At 43.8% G+C, this 22,859-nt stretch overlaps 1 protein-coding gene across 1 annotated transcript; it reads right to left on the bottom strand.

Annotated features, from left to right (window-relative positions):
* Window positions 1-4,119: 4,119 nt before the first annotated feature.
* On the bottom strand, window positions 4,120-20,899 carry LRRC38 (leucine rich repeat containing 38). Its single transcript, XM_039727680.1, has 3 exons — window positions 20,797-20,899; window positions 19,748-20,516; window positions 4,120-6,617 (listed from the first exon to the last, which is right to left on the bottom strand). Exons 2-3 carry the CDS (start codon window positions 20,373-20,375, stop codon window positions 6,364-6,366), a joined length of 882 nt encoding a protein of 293 aa, XP_039583614.1. The 5' UTR covers window positions 20,376-20,516; window positions 20,797-20,899; the 3' UTR covers window positions 4,120-6,363.
* Window positions 20,900-22,859: the final 1,960 nt, after the last annotated feature.

The following is a 22,859-nucleotide window of genomic DNA, read 5'->3' as shown; positions in this document are numbered from 1 at the left end:
CTTTCTGAGCCATCATGTTAAATAGAAAAATGGACAGTTGCCAAGAAAGTTTAAGAATGAAGTCTCAGGAATTTAAGATGATGGAGACACAGAGCAGGCAAGGAGAGAATTTAATCAGTGTTGTGTCTGGTGCCCCATGTGTGGAGATGACACATGTGAGCTCTGACTCCACGTTCAGGAAGTCAGTTTATTATATTATGATATATATTATATTAAAATACTACATTAAAACTATACTAAAAGAATAGAAAGAAAAGATTAATCAGAAAGCTAGGAAAAAACAAGAATAAAATAAATAACAAAATCTTGTGACTCTCAGAGAGTCTGAGCCAGCCGCATCTGTGATTGGCTTTTAATTAAAAACAACTAATATGCACCAATCACAGCTGCACCTGCTGTATTCTACAGCAGCAGATATTTATTATTTACATTTCTTTCCTGAGGCCCTCAGCTCCTCTGAAGGGAAAAATCCTAGCAAGGGATTTTTCATAAAATATCATAACTACACATCAGGAACTGCAAAGGAAAGCTTGGGGAGGTTGAGTAAGTGCTGGGCTTTCCCTGCTGTCTGTAGATGTGGGCCACAGGCTTCACATCCCTCAGGAGATCACTGTGCCACCCCTCTGTGATTCAGCTGGGAAGCAAAACTGCTCCAGTTTGGTGCCTGAGCTCAGTCACACACAGCCCTGGAGCCAGCAGCACGAGGAACTGCACTCCCCGAGCTGGGTTACAATCCTGCTGGAGCCTGGTGGGAGGAGATGACTCACTGTTTGTTCTGCAGGGCTACAAGGAGACACCTTGAAGCAGAAAATGGCTTTGGAGTGCCAGCTTGCCTCCCAGAGCAGATGGCTGGGCTAGGCTGAGGTTAAAGATGTTCATTATAAATCCATCATCAAACTAGGGCACGATGGACAGTGATGACAGACAGTGACACCTTCTGTGCCACTCAGGGCTGCAGTGGAGCTCTGGGGAGCTGCTCAGATTCTTTCACAGAGCAGAGAGCCCTGGATCCCGAGCACAGCTGGAAAAGCTCTGTGGCTTCTGCACTCTCTAAATAATGCTGCCTACCACTCTAAATAAAATTAGGATTCGACCCCACAAACGCAGGTAACTCCCATGCACTCAGATCACCAGGACAAAAGAGCCACACAGAGTTATTGTCCTTCTTTTTGTATGAGAATGTAGAGAACAAACACTCCCACCCCACAGCTGCAGCGTTCCCACTGCCCAGGCAGTTTCCTCATCAGGAAACCAGGGCAGAACAGCAGTGAAGGGGATGGAGCTGCACCACTCCTTACCAGATGGGATCCAAAATCATTTAACAGTGAAATCAGGATTGAAGCCAGCTGCAATTTCTTTTGTCACAACATACTCAGGTCAAACAGAAAGCAATTCCCTACTTTGGTGCACTCACAGTCTCTCACCCCACCCAGTACTCTGTGGTGGATAATCTGCATCCCATACCCCAAACCTCAGGGAATCAGCCTGGATGGGATACTTTCCTCAAAAACAATAACCAGCTTCTCAGCCTGATGACTTCTGTTCCCTCAAGGAATAATAAAAATTAAACATTAAGTCTGTAGTCACTTCCCTGCCATCCAGTGTAATATTATTGAATTTATGGTTCAAATACTTTCTGCTTTCATTTATAACCCTATATTGTGGGGTTTATATTAATTTGATTGCTAAAAAAGCCATTCTGGACTGAAAAATCCCTAAAGCAGCTTTTTTCTCCAATTTTTGTTTTAAAGAGAACTCTGCCCACACAGGTTCTTCCCACAGCTGAAAGACAAGTCCAGTTTTTGTCACTTCTCTATATGCCAGGCTGAATTTCAGCTGTCAATGTGCAATGGGTCACTCTCTACTCCTTGTCTGAGGTAGGCAAGCACTGTGGTCCTCTGTAGGATCCTCCAGAATCACCCCTTTGACATATCCCAGTGCATTTTTGTGCTGCTGTAAAACCTGACCCATTAATGTTCATGTCTGAGCAGGAGCTGCCTCAGGAAGATGGTGGCTCACTGGGGATGAAATGCTGGGTTTGGACAGTTGTTTTAGCTGATCTTTATTTTAATATTTTGTGGATTAGGGCTTTTTAAAACCCGTGTGCACACTTCTAAAAGTCAGACTGTCTCAATGACATCATGCAGATTTGCCTTTTTGCCCAGGTTTTGGATCCTCACACATACCAAGCTCGAGCATTTCATCAAGGAGACATATCTGCAGGCAATGTGGCAGCTGCTTCCTGGCTCCTGGAGCCTGCAAGGCTTTATTTGGGTCATGCAGAGTGTCTTTCCTTCCCCTTGAAGCAGGTAAAATGTCTGCTTGCTTCTGACAGTGAGAGAGAGCACCATGAAAGTGAAGCTATTTTAGAAGGGAAATTGTAAATGAAGAACTTTGCACAGTACATTTCTAATCACCTACAGGCAGTGCTGCTGGAGTGAAGGGAAGCTAAATTCAGCTCTCACTTGGCACCACTGAAACTGCTCTGATCCTAATGTGGGTCACTGCAGCCCGAGCAGGGAGTGCAGGCTCATCCCATCCCAGCCATGGAAATATCCCTGCACAGGAACACTCCCCAAAACTGGAGAGGGGATTTGTGGCATTCACATTCTCTGAAAAAATCCCTTCACCCAGGATTTTTCTCCTGGGAAGCTGAGAAGCCTCAGAGAAAAGGAAAACAATTCTTATCTCATTTGCTTCTCCTGTGTTGTGCTCATGTGGAATGTGTTCGCAGATTGTTCACCCACAGGTGATTGTTTCATTGCATTCTGCTGTGAGTTGTTTTCACTCTTTGGCCAATCAGTGCCAGGCTGTGTCAGCCTGGAAATAGTCACTCTGGAAATAGTCACAAGTTTCATTATTATCTTTTTAGCATTCAGTAAGTATCCTTTCTGTATTCTTTAGTATAGTATAGTATTTTTTAAATATAATATAGTATTATGAAATAATAAATTAGCCTTCTGAGAACACGGAGTCAGATTCATCATTCCTTCCTTCACCAGGGCACCCTGCAAACACAATAGGGATTAGCTCTGTGTTACACCTTTGTGGAGCTAAAACTGCAAGTCCAGTACATCTATTGATAATAAAACTGGCTTTCAAAGTTTTGCAGGGGATCATTATGGTGATCACTAGTTCTGGCAATATTCCAGCAGGAGAGTGTTTTGCTCTCAAGATTCTGTAAAATTAGGAAAATCCCGCTTAGAACTAAATCTAAGTTCTGTCTCACTTACTAGCAATCAGAATTATGCAAAATCAATATTAATAGTTGGCAACTGCTAGTGCTTACAATGTATCAATATTACGTACTGGAGGTGTTCAATAGTTCTGAAATGTACATTACTTATAGGGAAAAACAGAATTTAAAAATATCATTAAACTTTCTGATCCAGAAAAAACCCTAGACTGCAAAATCACTTTGGTGTGATGGAGTATCCAGAATAGCAGCTTCCCAAATAAAGCTTTGCCAAGCCCTGCTCTCCAGCTTGTGTTGTGTGGGTGTCAGCTTGGTGTGCTCCTCGCTGCTCGGGGGGTGCCACGTCCCAAACAGAACCAGAGCTTGCAGGGCTTTGTGTTGGGTTCAGCAAAAAGCTACAAACTATAAACAAATTTACATTTCCACCGCAGTAGGGTGAACCTGCAAGTGAGAGCAGAGCCCAGTCAAAACAGCTGAGTTTGGGACATGACCTGTGCAAAATTCCTGAGCCTTCCAGGCTGATGACACAAAGCCATGAATTCATTACCAAGGGCAGGGCAGATGTTTGCTGAAACATCCACTCCTGGGAAGTTTAGTAGGACAAATCATTTTGCTAAGGGGTTGTGAGTTTTGAGTCCATAATAAGTGTGACCCAGTTTCCTGCTCCATGACTGAACAATTTGCACGGCTCTAAATATAAAACTGTTGATAACAGATCCGTATTTGTGGGGAAGGTAGGTGGCTGAGGAGCTGCACTGGCAACATGTGTTTCCAACCAAAAAACCTCCCTTAGAAAAGGTGAATCAGGCACAGTTTTTATCCTTTTTCATTCCCACATACAAATAAACATCAAATCCCAGGTTGAAATTATAAATATATTTGTGTTGTTAATAATCATGGCACTACACAGTGAAAATCATGTCATTTCATTTTTCTTGAAGGAATTGTATCAGAATAAGACAGTATTGATACAGAATAGCCTCTCACTCTCCTGCTTAATTCTGTCTCAGTGTTGTTTTCAGAAGTAATAATCCCACCAATGCAAGCAGTGAGTGCATTGGATAATCTGAAACTCTTCCCTGCTGGCTGGGACCTCAGCGTGGGGCACACCCAGAGCGAGCCCTGTCAGCCCAGGGAGCAACTGCAGAGCTGCCAGGGCAGCCCCACTGCCCCAGGATGGACGGACAGGGCTGATCCCAGGACAGACGGACAGAGCTGATCCCATAGACAGTCCCCAGGACAGCTGGACAGGGCAGATCCCCAGGATCTGGACAGGACAGTCGGACAGGGCTGATCACAGGACAGATGGACAGGGCAGATCTCAGGGACAGCTGGTCAGGGCAGGTCCCAGGGACAGCCAGACAGGGCAGACCCCACGGACAGCCCCCAGGACAGATGGACAGGGCAGATCCCAAGGACAGGTGGACGGGACAGCCCCCAGGACAGTCAGACAGGGTAGATCCCAAGGACAGCCAGACAGGGCTGATCCCCAGGACAGTCGGACAGGGCAGACAGACAGGACTGATCCCAGGGACAGCCCCCAGGACAGTCGGACAGGGCAGATCCCAAGGACAGGTGGACAGGACAGTCCCCAGGACAGCTGGACAGGGCAGATCCCAGGACAGCCCCCAGGACAGACAGACAGGGCAGATCCCAGGACAGCCCTGGGGCACAGCTCTGCCCCTGCAGCCCCAAAGCTCTTCAGGGGATCAGGGCTGGTGTGGTGGTCACGCTGTAGGTAGCTGAGGCACGGACAGACTGTGGTTCACTGAAGGTTTTCCAGCTGATCCCTGCTGGCTGGGATCCCCAGGATGCTGAGGAAGGCTGGACTCTGGCACCCCAGCCACTCAGGGTGACTCCCTCCCACTGAGCAAGGCAGTATTTTGAACAAAGAGTGCTTTTCAAAAGAAATAATAGCATTTACAGTAGTTAAACAAATGCTACTTTTTATCAGCTCTAATTACTTTATAATAGCATACAGTCCTTAGCTTGCTTATTACTATGTTGTTCATTAATTTAAGCCCTCACAGCTACTCTAGATAACAATTTAAATACACAGAGCTTTAAAAAAATATTTCCATTTCAAATATTTTAAAAATATACTTATCCTAAAAAGCTGTCCAGCACTATTCCAAAAATCTCTTGTAATAAATGTCTTTTTAAATTTTAACAAAAATATCTACCATCATATAGAAGAGCTCAAGTTTTGACAAATCTATAATACAGTCAGAAATATGTTGGGCCAGATTTCACTTTTGTTTACACAGTTGCCAATTTGGATCATGGTCTTCATCTCATTTGGGTTATTCCAGTATAACCAGGAGCAGAATATAGCCCTTAGTGCTTTAAAATAGCTAAATGGACTGGATGCTGCAACAGTTACTGGTGCCAAGCCTTATGGGGAGGGAAATCCTTTACTTCACTGCATCTAAAATTGCAAAAGGATGTTAAATTTAGTATTTGTGCCATGACCAAAGAAGTGCCAGGCATCTGCAGTGGATGACTCAGATCCAGAATCATATTCACTTACAGAAATAATTTTTTTTTTTTGCTGAATGGTGCCTGCAATTGCTGTCATTAAATGGAGGATGAATGTTTCTGGAGAACTTTTGTAGGGGGGAAATGCCAACCTTCCTCTCATGCTTTCTACAATTCTAGGAATCATTTTAGTTGCATTTTGTGTGAGTTTTAATAGAATCTCCCAGTACTTAGATCTAGGAAGGATACTATTTTGAATTTCTTCTGTATTTTCAACCTGAAATAGGTCCATTCATCCAGTCATTTTCAAAGTGTATCTAGAACAAGTTTCAAGCACTTATGAAAACCTGCATTTCATCAGGACAGTCTGGAAACTCATCTTTTAAAACACTGGAAATTTTTTTTTTGGCTTTCCCCCCCTTTTTCCTTCAATCTTCAAGCTTAAATGCAGTGTTTGGTTAAGGACCATGGAAATCAACCTGGTGTGATTGCAGCAGGGTACATGTGCAAGAAGAGGTGACAGTCCCAGGTCTGCCATTCCTGCCTGTGACCAGCAGTGGCTAGAGGAGATCCTTACACATTGTGAGCTTATGTTTAAAGCTTTCACTCTACTTTTTTTTTCACTCATTGACTTTGGCTGATGATCTGGTAACTGATAAACCCAGGAAACTTAAGGATTTCGACTGAGTTCAGTCCTCACAGTCATCTTCGTCTTCATCATCATCCTTGCTGGGAGCACACCTTTGGAAGCAGTGCACCAGGGTGGCCAGGAAGAAGCTGGAGAGAATCGCAGCGATGGACACGGCGACTCCAGAGAAGATGATGATGAAAAGGTCTGTCAATGACAAACTGAATTTGCATTCACTGAAGCTGACCTCAGATAACTCGTTCAGAAAGATCCTCCTGTTTTCCACGGGCAGGGAACACTGGATTTCATGGAGACCTGCAAGGAAGAGGAAAGGGAAACAAATCAGCTGAATATTGATGAGTTCTTCTGTTCTTCTGGGTCAGAGATTGAATGGCTGAAGAAAAGTTTTAGGGTTAATTCCAGGTTTACAAAATTGTACAATATTCAGGGAAAAATGGAACAAAACCTGTCACTATCCAAAAGCCATTACATAGCCCCTTTGAGCAGCTCCTGGAAATTAAATTATTTCATCTGCAGCCTTCCAGGGATCAGGTGTGATCTAGAACCATGATTTGAAGGAATTAAAAAAGTGAATGTTGAACCCCTGAACCTGGAGACCTGAAAGCAATTCCCAACTGTTCCATCTGAACACAAAGTGACTCCAAAACAGGGTAAGAGGGATACTGAAGTTCCTTCCACACCCTTCTACATTACTTTTTTCCATGTAGTTCCAAACTAGAGTCGTTTTATTTTTCTGGTCAAACAAGAGTTTGGGTTTAATGGATGCTTGTTTGTCTGTGACCTGCTTCTCCTTTTCTCTCTGTCTGCCCTGAGGCCATGCAGACTGACAGATATTGTTCCTCCCTGCATTACTGGAGAATGCCAAGAGCTGGGTTCTTTGTAGTGAAAGCAAAAACCCCCAATTTAAGAAGGGGTGAGAATACAGCTGGATCCTGGATGGTAAAAGCACACAGTTCACTGCATGTGCCCAGCTCCCTCTTCATGGAGGACATCAGGAGAGGGATTTCCAGGGCTAGAATGGAGCCCATACTGAAGTGAATAAAGTCTGTAGAGCTGCTGGCAAGGCAGTGTTTGTCTCACTATTAAGGACATGAATGTGAAGGGGAAATGCAAGAATTGTGTGTATGAATGTAAAGGGAAAATGCAAGAATTGTGTGTTAATGATTCGAGATCTGCTGCAGAGTTACTTGATCCAGTTCCTCTCTGCTGCTGATCCTGGGGTGTTCTCTCTGGTTTGGGCTCTGCCTTGCTGCTTGCACACAGAGAACATGGCATTTCCATCCCACAGGCCTGCCACAGAACCATGATGTCACTTTAAACAAGGAATGGTGATGATAAGATTCCCTCTGCATTTGTGAATCACAGCTTTCCCGTGGCTGGATAAGTGTGGCATGTGATGTTTTACTGTTAAACCCGGGCTGCCCTGACTGATAGTCTGGATCCAGCCCAGCCCAGCTGTTGTGCTGATTTGAGGAGTTTTAGTTAATTCCACTGTGGAACCAATTATCACCCTGACCTACTTGACCTTGTGATGACGACTGTATTAAATTTTCATCCCTAAAAGCTATCCTGTATCTGTCATGTTTGCCTGAAGTTCTGTGGCTTTCCTCCATTTATTTTATTTCCCTCTTTCTCCTGCTGCTCTGACTGAAAATGTCCTGAGAGCTGCCCAGCAGTGCCAGTAGGGCCTGGCCAAGGCTCAGCAGGCACACTGCTGCCCAAATCATGGCTGATTTGATTTTGGTGTTCCTGAGCCTGGCGTGCCCTGGCCGTGCACAGCAAATGGGAACAAACACAACTGTGGCCACATTTCTCTTCACAGAGAAGAGAAAGGCACAATTTCCCAAGGATATTTCTGGGATTCGTATTCTCTGAACTTCAGAGGAAGAAAAGTAATTCTTATCTGAATTGCTGCTCCTCTTCACAGAGAAAAGCAAGGCACAATTTCCCAAGAATATTTCTGTGTTTCACATTCTCTGAACCTCACAGAAAGAAAAAACAGTTCTTATCTCAATTGCTGCTCGTCTTGTTGTGGACAAGTAGAATGCATTGTGGAAGGTTGTTTACCTAAGGGGAATTGGTAATTGGATTTGGATGTGAGTGTTTTGATTCACTGACCAGTTAAATCCAGGTGTGTGTGTCAGGACTGTCAGCTGACAGTCATGAGATGCTGTGCAGTGGAGATGAGTTGGGTGCTTGTGCAGATTCAGTTTAGATGTAGTGTAATATAGTATAGAATAATACAGTATAATAAAGTAATTATTAGCCTTCTGATATCCATGGAGTCAGATGCATCACTTTCTCCCACACGTCGGGGTTGCCCTGCCTTTACTGTGCACAACTTGCTCTGAGATCTGTGAAACCTCCTGTCATTGGAACTGATCTGGAAGAGAAAGCAGCTGCGTGGTTTCAAACATCCTCTGAGACTTCTGGAATTCTGACCTGTCGCCATCATACTTTCTGAAAAATCCCTTTGCCCAGGATTCTTCTCCTGGGAAGCTGAGAAGCCTCAGAGAAAAATGAAAACAATAATTATCTGATTTGCTTGTCCTGTGTTTTGCTGCTTTGGAATGTGGTTTGGACATTGTTTACCAACAGGTGATTGTTTCATTGGTTTCACGTGAATTCTTTTGGCTCATTGGCCCATCAGGGCCAAGCTGTGTTGGACTCTGGAAAGAGTCACGAGTTTTCATTGTATCTTTTAGCATTCTGTCTGTATCCTTTCTGTATTCTTTAGTGTAGTTTAGTATAGTTGAGTATAGTATTCTTTAATTATTTTTCAGTAAATAAATATAATTCTGACAGTAATCAAAGCAGTTGCATGAGTGCGACATACTGCAAATTCATTTGAAGAGGAAATTCCTTGCTAATATGAAAAGATCACTGCAGCAATTTGGCAGGAAAACCTGTACCAAGTGAATACAGCACCTACACAAATTCCATTTCACTTGTAGCAAGCACAAAAAAACCCAAGGTTTTTTTTTTGTACAACTGTCTTTCTGTAAAAGAAATCAGTCTTACACAGGTTGAGACCTCCTGAGAACTGCTGTTTTCAGAGCATCTGAGTCAAGCTCCTCAAAAAAAAAGGGCACAGGTGACCATAAGCAACTCTACCTTTTACAATTTCAGTCCAGCTGAAACATAAATTCTCAACTGGCAGCATTTAAAATATTTCTGTGCTGGAGTGATGGGATGGAATATCAGATCTGGATAAGGGAGGAAATAAAAAGAGAATATATTAAAAAATAAAGAGAGCAAAGAACACTCCAAAAGAAAACTCTTGTCCTGAGCATTTCTACATGCTACAGTCCTTGGCTTGAGAGAAAACTTGCCATGGTAACATTTGCCCAGGATCCCAGACATGGAAAGGAGCTCACTCCTTCATTCCCAGCAGCATGGATCATTCCCTCTGCCGTGGATCAGAGCTGACCCTGGGCACTGTGAGCTCTATTCCTCTTTCCCTGATGCTTTCACTTTGCTTCAAAACACACAGAATGCAAACAGCAAAGGACCTGCAGCACACCAAGGCACTTGGAGGATATTCCTTGGTATGAGAATCAGTGTACTGTGAGGATTTTGAGACTCATTATACAATAAGGAGAAATAAAGATGCTCCTCTCCATGTAGCCATGGGTACTGGAATCTAGGTCATGTTCTCAAACCAAAGAGATAAGATGGGAATTTGCTGCTTGCTTTATTCTGTGGCAGCCCAACAGGCTTCTGTGGCCTCGAGTTTTTAGAGAATTGTTAGTGTTTGGAATAACAGATGCCAACAGATGAAATACAGCAACACAGACCAGGGGGCAGGGCTGGGGGCTCACTGGGGAGCTTCAGCCACACTTTGTGTGCCCCACCTCTTCCAAAAGACAGGAGAGAGCTGAGCTCTCCTACCCACACACAGGCAGCCCCCAAAGCTGTGCTGGAGCAGCCAGGGCAGGCTGCAGAGCTGGGTGGAAGCACAGGACAGTGACTGAGGGAAAGGATTGTAGGGCAGTGATGAGGGAAGGGAATGTTGGTCAGTTCTGTTGCGTGGATGTTTCTCTTCACTGAGTCGTGGCACTGTTGAAAAACCCAGCACAGCCAAACAGAAGCTTTTGAATTTAGAACAACCTGTTCATTTGGTACAGTCAACAGTAAGAGCAGCAGTTCTGTCTCTGGTGGCACAAGGAATTTCTCCTTCTAAAGCTGATGCAGTGGTTGTTGCACCAGAGCTTCCAACTCTTCACCTGAAAATACCATCACTTGCAGAAAACACACTTGCTCAAGATGAGAAATGGACAAACCCATTTCATCTGCTTCCTTCCACAGACACAGCCCTGGCTTTGCATTATTGACAAGTAGGCTGTTCTTGTGGCAGAGGAGCCCTGATGCTCTGTACCCCTCGTGTCCTGTTCCATCAGTGCCAGCAATAGATCCATCTTTGTTCTTTCCTTGGGCAGGAAGTGATTCCAGGGCATTAAACACCCTCTGCATGAACAATGAGCTACAGAATGGTTTCTAGAAGGTGATCAGTATGAATTATGGGGTGTAGGTTTTTCCTTTGTGTGGCTCTGTTGCATCTAGACTGGCTCAAAGAAATCCCTGTCCCCACACACAACCTCTCAAGGACAGGAGGTAACATTTAACCTTAGAGCTCTGCTTTCTCACACTTTTACTTCAATGGTATTAATTTTTATCCTTTGTTTGTGGGGTTTCCTGTATTTTTTAAAATATTTATTCTATAGAATGTATTCCTTTAAAAGACCAGCCGGGATTCTTGTAAAGGGCATCTCAAAGCAGCTTGGTATTTAGTGCTTGGCTGCAGCAAGAGAGCCTTTGATGACAGTTATATATATCCACCTCATTGCTCCCACATCATATTCAAGGAGTGGCTTCTTCATCCCAAACAAAACTGTAAATGAAATAACAAGTGTGAGTGTGCTATAAATACACAGCTTGGGTTATTTTGGTCAGGGCCATCCCATTATCTGTAATGACTCCAGCTGTCCCAAGGACAATGTCACACACCCTGCATCCTTCTGCTATGTCATCAAAAGGAGCAGATGCATTGCACTGGTGCTGATTGCTTTGAGGTGCCAGGCAAGGCACAGGTGCTGGATTCTGCACAGGCTTGTCTCAACTCTGGGAAAATAAGGATGGAAATACAGGTAGGTACCCTGAGGAATAGATTGTCTAAGTAACATGGGGAGTGTGAAAATGCTGGAATTCCAGAATCACAATGTTAAAAGGAGAGGTAAGGTTTTTAAAAAGAAGGAAAAAAAAAAGTGTATTCATAAAGAAGTGATGCAGGAGGGTTCCAGGTAGAGTTATTTCAATGAAATTCCCAAATAGGTGTCAGAACAATATGACTTTGAACAACTTATATTGGAGGAGGACAACTCCACCAAGTCCAGCACTTAAACCCTGCCAATAAATCACAGGCAATTAAGCTGCTGCTAGATCCTAAAAACCACTTTTCTGTTCAGGACTATGCCCAGGCTGAAATCTTTCCTTGTAAAACTGAACCTCCTAGAAAATGGAAGCAGCCCAAAACCTGTCTGCATGCAAATAATGAATAATTTCCTTGCAAATTACTGAAAAGAGACAAACAACGCTGTAATGCCCCAAAGCTATAACTGGGCTGATCTCACCATCTCAAAACCCCCACAAAAACCCAGAGGCCCTGCTTCATCTGAACCCTGCTGGACTTTGCAGCCATGACCCAGCCACGTTTCCCCCAGGTTCCTGTGCTCAGGAGTTTTTAAACCATGGACACTGCTGCTCCTGGCTGGGCCAGGGCTTTTCCCTGGGTGTATTGACTGCTGCCCTGCTGCACTCTGAGTTTTGGCTCATACTCCTCCAGCTACAGACATCAAGGGCATCACTTTCTCCAGGTCCACTTGACCCTGTTTTGAAGGACTCCTTGTGTCTTTCTGTCTCTGCTTATCTCTAATCCCTATGCTAAACATATTTTTGACTGGAGAACTTCTGGAACTCATTATCATTTCAATGTTATGGTCTGTCTGTTAGCAGACAGAGGTTGCCCAGCTATAACTTTGGATGCTGTGTTAAAAAAAAAGAAATTTAAAAAAAAATAGAAGGAGCCACAATACTTTTGGGGTCTTTTAGAGTTCACAAAAAGCAGGTACCAGGACAAAGAGCTTCCTGCCATTTAGCAGTGGACAGCAGGATGAGACAATGCAAAGGCACACTGGGACATGCATTGGGATGTATGGAAACACATCCACAGAAACATCTGAAACCATAAATGTTTCAATGAGCTGCATGCACACATGTTCACTACTATGGATACAGTAAATATAACAGCACAACAATAGGCTTTTTATTTTAGGGTAAAATTGGCATTTGCCCTTTTGGGTGGGATTTAGCTGTTCCCTCGTGTTGCTGAATGTAGTTGACACAGATTTGAAATGTTTAAATGTGGCATGTTGTTTCTTGTGTGGTATTTTGCTCCCAGCTATGGTTTGCCTTGGTCTCCTTAAACACTGTCACAAATGTATTAGATGTATTAATAAGCAATGAGAGAGGCATTGCCTCTGAAGTGAGATGAGATTTCATTGAAAATAGCCTTGAGCCATCAGAACAGTAAAGCTTAAAAAACTTGAAGCCTAGATTTAGATCCCTAAATAAAACTTTTATGGCCAAGTGCCCTAAAGATTTGCAGAACAGCTTTGGAGGGTACTTAGCAGTTTTTCTCAATGTCTAAACATGAAGTTCAACATTAGGTGTTCACATCTGCAAGTGCTGTCCTCACTTCTTCAAATCTGTGAAAGATGGAAGTACTCCAAATAACCTTAGGATGGAAGAAACAGAGTGAAAAGCCAGTGGCAGTCAGATCGTTTTACTGAAAATGTCTGGGAGATCAAATTATATATTTATATATGTATATATAGAAACAGATTTGATGTGCTTGTTAAGGAATATAATTTCTGTGAGGCGTTTCTGCTTGAGCAGGATAAAAAGCTGCTGAATGTGTGAAATGTCTTAGGGCTTTGAATGCCTTTCCAGACACACAGATCTTCTGTTCTGTCCTGGTGGAGTGGGAGCATGTGCATGATACTGGGGGAGAGCTGATGGTTGCAATGGACAGAACAGCCTGTCCTTGCTAGCTGCAGCTCACTCAGGTTCTATATTGGTACATGGAGTTAAGGAGCCTTCTCTCCACAGCAGATGAGCAAATAAGTGCTAATAAAGACTGATAAGTCAAGAGAACTTGTAGAACTCTCAGTTTCCTTGCTGACTGTTGGTTGAAATGTTAAACAAAACCTGTCCTCTCGTGTCATTTTGATGCTTTGTTTTGAAGAAAATATTTAACATTTTCTGTAAACTCATTAAAAGACTGGATTAGTGAAATGAGAGGTTGTTTAATTTATAGAATAAGTTATGCAGTAGATCTCAGATTGGAATGGGATCACAGAAGGAGCCAAGAAGCAAGAGATGGTAACCTCATGGCACGGAATGTCTGAGCAAGCATAGAAAAATCATTCCTTGCTCCTGGGTCTAGAAGGGTCTGGAGGGTAACTCCTGAGGGAGCTGGGAAGGGGCTCAGCTGGAGAAAAGGAGGCTCAGGGGGTCTCTTTTGGCTCTGCACAGCTCCTGACAGGAGGGGACAGCCGGGGGGGTCGGGCCCTGCTCCAGTGAACAGGGACAGGAGCAGAGGTAACAGCTCAGGCTGGCCCAGGGCAGGCTCAGGGTGGACACCAGGAGGAATTTCCCCATGGAAAGGGGGATCAGGCCTTGGCACTGCCCAGAGAGCGTTGGAGTGCCCATCCCTGCAGGTGCACAAGGAAGGGCTGGAGGTGGCACTCACTGGGCTGGGGACAAGGTGGGCATCGGGCACAGCTGGGACCCAATGGCCTTAGGGGTCCTTTCCAGCCTCAAGGATTATATTTTATGATTCACTTCTGAATCTGTCTTTTAGGACTGAATTCAGTCTGAATTTCCTGCTTACAGCCTCATTGTCACCTGCTCTTGGTTTTCTTCCTATCTACTCTACCTGCCATCCTCCTCCCCTGGTCTTTTGCCTTATCTAGAAATTTGCCACTTCACCAGAATTTAGTTCTCCATCCATTCCAAAGAGGTCTTGAAAACTGCAGAAGCCTTTCAGGTAGCTAAACAGCTTCTGTGTCAGTACTGACACTACAACCCTGTTGGAATATCCCAGAATTGTGTAGCCCCCATCCACAGCTTTCTAAAATGGAGCAAAAATTGATCAAATGAGCCCTGAGCACCAGACCTCACCTCAACTGTGCCTACTTCAATTTCAGACACTCAGAACACCTATTTTATTTATCACAGCACAAATCTATTTGGAATTCTGTCTCTGGCCACTTCTGAAAAAGTTTTTAAAATCTTCCTGGAAATACAAATGTGCAAAGGCTACCCAGAAAAATGCTCAGTCTAAACCTTTGCTAAAAGTCTTTCTAATACTGTTTTTATAGAGAGCAACAAAATTTTCAATTCCGGCAATGGGTAGTGGGGAACTTAAATAACTAAACAAATAAATTAACTAATCCCAGAAACTGTATATAACTTCCCAAACTTAAGGGGAAGAAAGGAAGTAAAAAACAAAACAAGGGCAAGATGACTGAAAGGAGACACTACAGTCACACTCCAAGGAATACTTAAGTGCTAATTAAAAGTATGTTAAACATGCATTAGTCATTAGCAAACAAGGTCGAAGGCCCAGCTGCCCAAAGCATGTTCACAGAAAATAAAAATCAACAACAGGAATGTCAGCAAAGCCCTTCAATGTGGCCACTGCAGATTACTTGTGTTGCTTTGCTACAGGCATTTATCTGAATCCAGCCCTTTCATCCTGATGGGATCCTCAGAGGGACTCAAGAAATGTCTTTTGCACTAATTTTAAACAAGAAGTTTCAGCAAAAATTTATTCCATCAAAGCCCTTTGTGTTTAAACACTGAAAGGGAAGGTTCATAACCCTCTGGTCTGTCATCTGCACCAGTGACAATCTTGTGCTGGCTGAGCCCTGAGTTTCAAACAGCATTACTAAAAGGACTAGGTTAAAGATGAGGAAATAAAGAAAAGGGCAATTTTAGCCAAGATAAATGTGATGAACAGCAAGCTCTGAAAGCAGAAGCCTGGCCAATAGGAGAAGTTGCTGAGTTTATTTTTGTAGACCAACTTAGGCATTTGTTCTTTCAAGGTATTTTTTTGTTCTATGAGTTTTCATGGCCCCATGGAGTAAAACCTTCTATGAAAGTTCTCATACTTGTCTTTTTAGGGATAAAGATCTTACAGCAACTCCTCTACTTAAAAAAATATCCCAAATTCTTAATATCCATTCTCCTGCTGATCTGAAGGCATCAATATGTACTATTTCCACCATTCAGATGTAATAAATGCCTACACAACCAAACATCCTTCCACAGAAAATCTTTCTAAGTGTTGTACTTAACCATTTGACCAGCAGCAAACACTTTGTCTTCTCCAGGGAAAAAAACTTTTCTATATTTTCCACTTATCACCATTCCACTGTTCTTCACAGTTCCTTTGCCTTCTTTTACTGTGCTCACTAATTAGTTTTTAATCAATTACTAACTAAATCAGAGGGGGAAATTGTAGTTTTGTTTTGCAGCAAGAAGAAAATGCTGGATTTAATATCTCTTTATGGTAAAAAAAAAAAGTGTTTGCTATTTTAAAGTGCTAGCTTTAATCACAAAATTTTAGTGCTGTTTTTTAATAAGTCTGCCTAAAAATTTGCCAGGATGAGGGTATCATCTAGGGAGGGTATTCACCTAATGCCAGTTAAGGCATTTAAATTAAATTTAATATAATTTATTGTAATATATAGAATTCATTTAAATGTAATAAAATTTATTTAAAATTTAGGCTAGATGAATAAATGCTGAAATCTGTAAAATTATTGAAACCCCAGCTGTTTGTGTGAAGCAACAGGTTGGATGAGCAGAGGCAGCTCAGCTGGGCAGAGCCTTTGCAGCCTTTTCCAGCTGGGCAGGCAGGTCAGCAGAAGTCAGAACTTTACAAGCCATTTCTGGTACTGTGCCAGCAGGAAAATGGAGCCTCCTGCAAAACTAATGAGTTGAAGCACAGCTTTTGTTCCTGTCACCGAGTCCTCCAGAAACCTTAATTACAGAGGGATGGAGCTTCAGGATCAATTATCCAGATTTCAGTTCACAGGGACAAAACTGCCCCTTTTGAATCAGCTTGGTGTTTCCTTTGGAAAAGCCAAGGGCAGCTGGGGCTGCTGAGCTCCCTGCAGTGCTGCAGTGGAGGTGGAGCAGGGCCTGGGCTTGGGGAATGGCTCAGCTGCTGAGGGGCTTCCCTCAGGCAGGCACATCCTACTACTCCAGGTGTCATTCTGTGAAAAGTGCATGTTACATGGCTCTACACAGATATTTACTATATGTACTATGTTGTATTGATTACGTGCTGTATTAACATTTTAATAGTATGGGAAATGTAGTTTGGTAGTTAAAACGTAACTTTTGTAGTTAAAACAAACTGTGTATGTGGGATATTTTTTTAAAGAAAGGAATGAGGTACTCGCACCAGAGAGCAGCCACAGGACACCTAAATCTTTCAGAGAAAGAGAATTTATTGCTCTCTTATCAGACAAAACTAACTTCCTCCCACCTCACTCAGCCCTGAAGATGCTGTTAGGATTCAGAGGAAGAAGTCAGCACTGACCAGACAGAATCCTTTCTTTGAATGGAGTTTATGCACCATGGATGAGCTGTATGAATATGCAACAGGCTATTGCTTTGAAGGGTTAATCCTCTGTTAATGTGGGTCCTTTTCTGGGCTTATTTTGCCCACAAAGAGGACTGTCCCAATCTCTTTGTTTTTATTGTCTCATATTGTCCCAATCCTAATTGTTCAAATTTTTATTTCTCTAATTATATTACTCTTTTTACAACCATTTTATTACTATTAAACTTCTAAAATTTTAAAAAACAAGTGATTGGCATTTTTCACAATTCAAGGTGAGGAACCCAAAGGAATGCCCAGAGCCCAAATCTGTCTGCAAATGTCCTTCTCCCAGTGCAACACAAACTCCTGAGCTGCTGCACAATTCCAAAGCAGAAGAAGCCAAGATATTTTCTTGGGCCCTGGAAAAGCATCCCTGTCTTTCCTCCTGTATTTCCAGACAGAAATCCTGCTGCCCTACTTCGCCTACTGTGTTTGCTGCAAGAATCCTTTATCCCAGCCTTACAGAACTCCCAGGAGCAGCCAGGGAGTCTGAATGCTCAGGGTTTATTGAGCTGCCCTTCCCACTGTTCCAGGAAAGGCCAGACAAGCGTGGGCTTGGATAAGTATAAGCAGACCAGCAACACTAATTCCATCAGTTCCTCATGGGAAGCATGTTGTGACATCATTAAAAACTGGAAACGGGGTGTAAAATGCTATCAAATCATAATTCTAATAATTTAACTCTGGCTTTCCAAAAGTTGTTGTGCAAGGCACGCAACTGTGGCCATGTATTTCAAAAAGTCACTGAGACAGTTTTAAGGATTAGTTTTGCAGTCACCTTTGTGAAGGATGTTTTGGTGCTTTATTAAAAGAGACAGTGAGTGGTTTTGTGGCAGCAGCTCACAAGAAGCCCTGATGCTTTTCTGCATCCTTGCACATCTCTGCCTGGCATGGCTGGCTGCAAAGAGAGCAGGGTGCTCACTCCAGGCAGCAAATCCAAATCCTTGCAGGACAGCTCTGGCCAAATCAACCACTTGAATATTTGCTCCTTCCCTCTTTGCCTTCCCAAATCAAGTCCTAATTAAAGTTTGGAAGACTGGATAAACTAGTAATTTCTCAGCTATTTGGCCAAAACACAACTATGGATGAGGGGAAAAGCTGTGGGGAAGCATCTCTGGGGTGGGGAGACTGGGAAACTGGGAGTGCTCTGGGAAAGCTCACTCACTTGAGATGCCCAGATAAAAGTTCAGACCGTTTAAAATACTGAGGGGGCAGCAGAGAAAGAGGTGGGACAGACTCAAACTGGACAGATCAGGATCTCAGTCAGGATTGAGGGGAACAGCCTGGAATTTCAGTGGAAGCCTGGAGAAAGTGAACTGCTGTGTGAACTCATGTTAACATTACAGACAGGCAAATACTTAATTCAAATTGAACAAACTTAAGCTAAACCATGAGGAAAGGTGGCATAATAGAAAGAATCCAGATCAAGGTTTCACTGACAGAGAGAGAAAAAAAACCCAACATTTTTTCCTCAAATCACTTCTTCCTTAAAACCGCTGACCTACAGCTGGGAATATTCAGGGCAACGTAGATGAGTGCACTAGAAAGGTGCTACCCAAGGTCACAAGCATGGGAAGAACCTGAATAACTGACTGCAGAGCCTGAGCCTGGAGTGCCAGGACACAAGAGAACAGCTTTAAAGTGACAGGGAGCAGGTTCAGAAGGGACATGAGGAAAAAATCCTTCCTGCGAGGGTGGGCAGGCCCTGGCACAGGGTGCCCAGAGAAGCTGTGGCTGCCCCTGCATCCCTGGAAATGTCCAAGGCCAGGTTGGATGGGGCTTGGAGCATCCTGGGATTGTGGAAATTGTCCCCTCTGGGGCCCTCCCAAAGTTTCCCTGCTCCTTCCCTGCTCTGCCTTTGGGAGCAGCTGGTGCTGCTCAGTGGCAGGAGTTTGTGCCCTGGTGCTTGTTGGGAGACATGAACTGTGAGATGATCTCCTGCTAAAGCTGGATTAAGAGAGGCTTTGGGGTCTGGTGGGACATGTGGAGTAAGAGTCTGGATTCCCTAGACATGCCAGTCTTAACACTTTTATTTTTCCCCGCTGTGCCTTTCTAAAAATGACTGGCTCAACTACCAGGATTAGATATCTTGCATTTTGAGGGGTTCTAAAGCCACTTCAATTTATTTCTCATATTTGAAGCAGTGCTTTTTCAATGAATAGAGCCCAAATTGAGATGCTGAAGTGTTTCAAACACAGAGCATCACAACTAAATACTTCCAGGAAGGGGCTGATGATCACAGTTGCATAAAATGGGGATTTAACTCTTTTGTAGCAGCTGCATAACTGATCAGTAAAATGAGAGGAAAAACAGTTTTCCTAAGGAGCTGGCACAGCATATTTATCTGCTCAAAGGGCTTATTGTAGAAAATATATTTACCAGAGAGAAAATTAAGTCTGGAAGAGAACCAGCTCTGGGCTGAATGAATTTGAAAAGGCTCTTTCACTGCCTAGGCAAGTTTAGTCTATAAATCAAAATTATTAGGGCTTAATTTTTAAATTTTATTTCTTAAGTGGGAGGAGGACCTGCTGCTAAAAGAAGCCGACATGAATTTAAGGGGCTGGTTTGTTGAGAGCATGCAATTACAGCCTGACAAACTGCAGGCACACAGACAATGGGAGCAGGAACCATCCTGCCCTCCCAGGCACACACGGACACACAGACTGCACTGAGAGCCACGGAGCTTTACCTTTCTGGAGCTTGGATGCATTGTCCTGGATCCAGCTGAAGAGGTTGGCAAAGTCACAGTCACACACCCAGGGGTTGCCCTCCAGGCGGATGGTCCGCAGGGAGGGCAGCGCTTCCAGGGCTGCCACGTTCAGGCTCTGTAAGTTATTGTCATTCAATTCTAACACTTGGAGCTGGTCCAGGTTCTCAAAAGCAGCCTCGTCCACATCCACCAGGTTGTTGTTTCCGAGGCTCAGTTTTATCAGTTTCTCTGCTGATTTGAATATCCCAGCATCGAGCTGCGTTAAATTGTTGTAGCTTAAGTCTAAATACACCAGTTTGGTAGAACTGCTAAAAGTGCCCTCTTCTAAAGAGGTGAGGGAGTTATTCCTGAAGTCCAAATAGACTAGATCTCCATAAAATATAAAGAAGTCAGCTGGTATTGCCTGAATGTTGTTATCAGCTATAAGAAGTTTCCGTACATCCAATGGGAAGGGATTGGGAACACTTGGGAGTCCTTGATCCCGGCAGTCTATGGTGTGGTAGTCCATACAGCTACAAACAGCAGGGCAAAGATGACCCCCAGGCAGGAAAAGCAGGCAGGCAAAGCCAGCAAAAGGCAGGAGGCAGGAAGGAAAGCATGGCAACATCGTCAAGGATCTGGAGGCTGTGATGAGCACCACTTCAGGAGAAAGACATTTTGCTCAGCTGAGCAGGAGTGCCTGGTACTTGTGTGTGTGCCTGATTGTATCCAGGAGATCACATATCATCACAGATCCGATAGCAGCAGTCTGGAGGGGGAGGGAGGAGGGAGGGAGGGAGGCAAATGTGAGGATTTACACTGTCAGAATATTGTGATGCTGCACAGGGTGAGGAAAGCGATGATTGGGCACACGGAGGATCTTTCAAAGGACTCCCTTGCTTTTGTGAGCTAAAAAAAGCCCAGAGCCTGTTTGAATATTTGCTGTCTATTCCAGCAAAGGGGAAATCACACCTGATCCTGTGACTCTGACAGCAACAGCTTCTGCTTAAAAAGCCCTCCAGGTGAAAATCCCCCATGAGATCACTTACTGTGTTCCTCAGCAGGAGCCTCCATCAGGGTGCCCAACGTGGAAAGGCAAGAGAGGGTCAGGCAGTGCCCTGGATCTCTGCTGAGGACAGGTTTCCCTTTTATTTGTAAAACAGGGAGCAGAAGGGGGCAGCCCAAAGACAAGGAGCTCTGCTTTGTGCTGTTTCTGGATTCCTCAGCTGTTAGAGCAAGGCTGTTCACATTATCCAGATATGACTCAGGATCTTTTAACCAAGAAGAATAACCTACAGCAGCAACGAGGAATATGGTCTCAAAGTGAGGGGCTTTTCCTTCCTATTTAATGACCCAAAAAAATCTACTTTCTACTACAGCACCAGTAATGTCTGTTGGGCCACATGAAAGTGCAAATTGTGGATCAAATCTTTAGCTGGTTAAAATGGAACTGGTTTTCATTTTCAGGGAGTTGAAATATTTGACAGTCAATCTGCCTGTCCTGTGGGACAGCAGAAGTGATTTTGCAACAAGGCATCTGTGTTTTCCTGACATCCTCAACCCCACGCCCACAAAGGCGAGTCCTCAGCCAGCTACACACTTAACTTTTAACTCCATCCCTCCTCTTTATGCAGGGTGTGCAAGCAGAGTCTGGAGAGCTGGGGTCACATCTGTGTGCCATGATGGAAGACTTTTCTAGAGACTGATGGTATTTGGGTGGGTGCATCCTGACGTGGGGAGCCCAAAGTCAAACACCTTTGGGAAGCTCATTCTTAGGTCAAAGAGAGAACAGAAATTTCAATTTAAGGTCATATTTTATAACTGGATTCAGGGTATTTTTCATCCAGGATAGGGGACAAAATTTTCCTTCTCAGACAGCCTTTCCTCCAAGATCCCTGTGCCTGAACTCAGTGAAAGCAGCATCCCTCACCTCTCCTTTAGTGTGTACCTAGAAACACCGAGCAGCTGGCAGGGAACAAAGAGGGAGCCACACTGTTCTCAGCAGCACCACTGACAGAAAAAGATGAAATGGGCACAGATTGAAAACCATCTGAACACAAGGAAACACTTCTCTTACTGCGAGGGTGGCCAGGCTTCCCACACAGGTTGAATATCACCACAAAGCCCAGCTGGGGACAGCTCTGGGCAAGCTCTGCTTGAGCAGGGGACTGGACTGGTTGATTTCCAGAGGTCCCTTCCAACCTCAGCACTTCCCTGCACTGCTCTTGGGAAATGAAAATGTCAAGGTTTATGCCTTTGAGCACCTCCCTCACATTTTGCAGCCCACCTTGTTTCTAATTCATAACTTTTTCAGCTAAACCACCTTGAAACAGCCTCCAGATCCCTCCCACAAAGACACATCCTGCTCCAGGTGCCTTTCATCTATTAAATTACTTTGAAAGCACCACCCAGAAAGAAATGGGCACAACTGCCTCTATAAACCACCAGGGCAGAACTCAAATAAATTCCTGAGGTGATTATTTAAAGTATTTACCTTTAAATTACAGAGGAAGGGGCAGTTTGACAGGCTACCTCTGATTAGAAAAAACCAAATATGCAAAATAACTCTTGGGGTCAGGATTCATTGGATTGGCATCACCGAGTAACTGCAACTGGTATTTCTCTTGCAGAACTGATGCTTTTTAAACTCTCAGGGCTCTATCTTGCAAACAATTGTTCCTGCTGCAATCTCCTGTTTTTCTGCCTCTAATTTAACGAAGGCTTAAAGTCAGAGCTAAAGGTGTTTCTGACACAGGAAAGCAGAACTGATTTGATTTCTTTAACAATGTAGTTTCATATGGACAGATTCAGCTCTCTATTAAGAGCAGGAATTTATTCACAGGATTTAAGGGTCTCTGTGGCTCCTCCTCTGCAGATCCCCCCTTTTTCCATCAAGTGCACAGAATCAGGATGTGACATTTTCATTTCCAAGATGCCTCAGCCTTCACAGATGGGAGACTACAGACAATAAGGCATAATTTGTGAAAGCTCCAAGAACATGCTAGTGGCAGGGGTGGAAAAGGACTCAGCTTCCCTAAGAATTCCACCAGCCCTTGCTAAAACCACCTCTCCTTTCTGAACAGAACAGCCCTTCCTTTTGCTCAGCTGCTCA

Source organism: Passer montanus, unplaced genomic scaffold (assembly GCF_014805655.1).
Source record: "Passer montanus isolate IOZ18808 unplaced genomic scaffold, ASM1480565v1 scaffold62, whole genome shotgun sequence".
NCBI lineage: Eukaryota > Metazoa > Chordata > Aves > Passeriformes > Passeridae > Passer > Passer montanus.
This window is presented reverse-complemented; position numbering and strand designations above follow the sequence as displayed.

Excerpts from the sequence above, each read along its gene's own strand:
- LRRC38 (XM_039727680.1), bottom strand. The coding sequence starts at position 20,375 with ATGTTGCCATGCTTTCCTTCCTGCCTCCTGCCTTTTGCTGGCTTTGCC. Across the intron at positions 6,618-19,747 it reads TGCATCCAAGCTCCAGAAAG|GTCTCCATGAAATCCAGTGT; the intron begins GTAAAGCTCCGT and ends TCTTCCTTGCAG.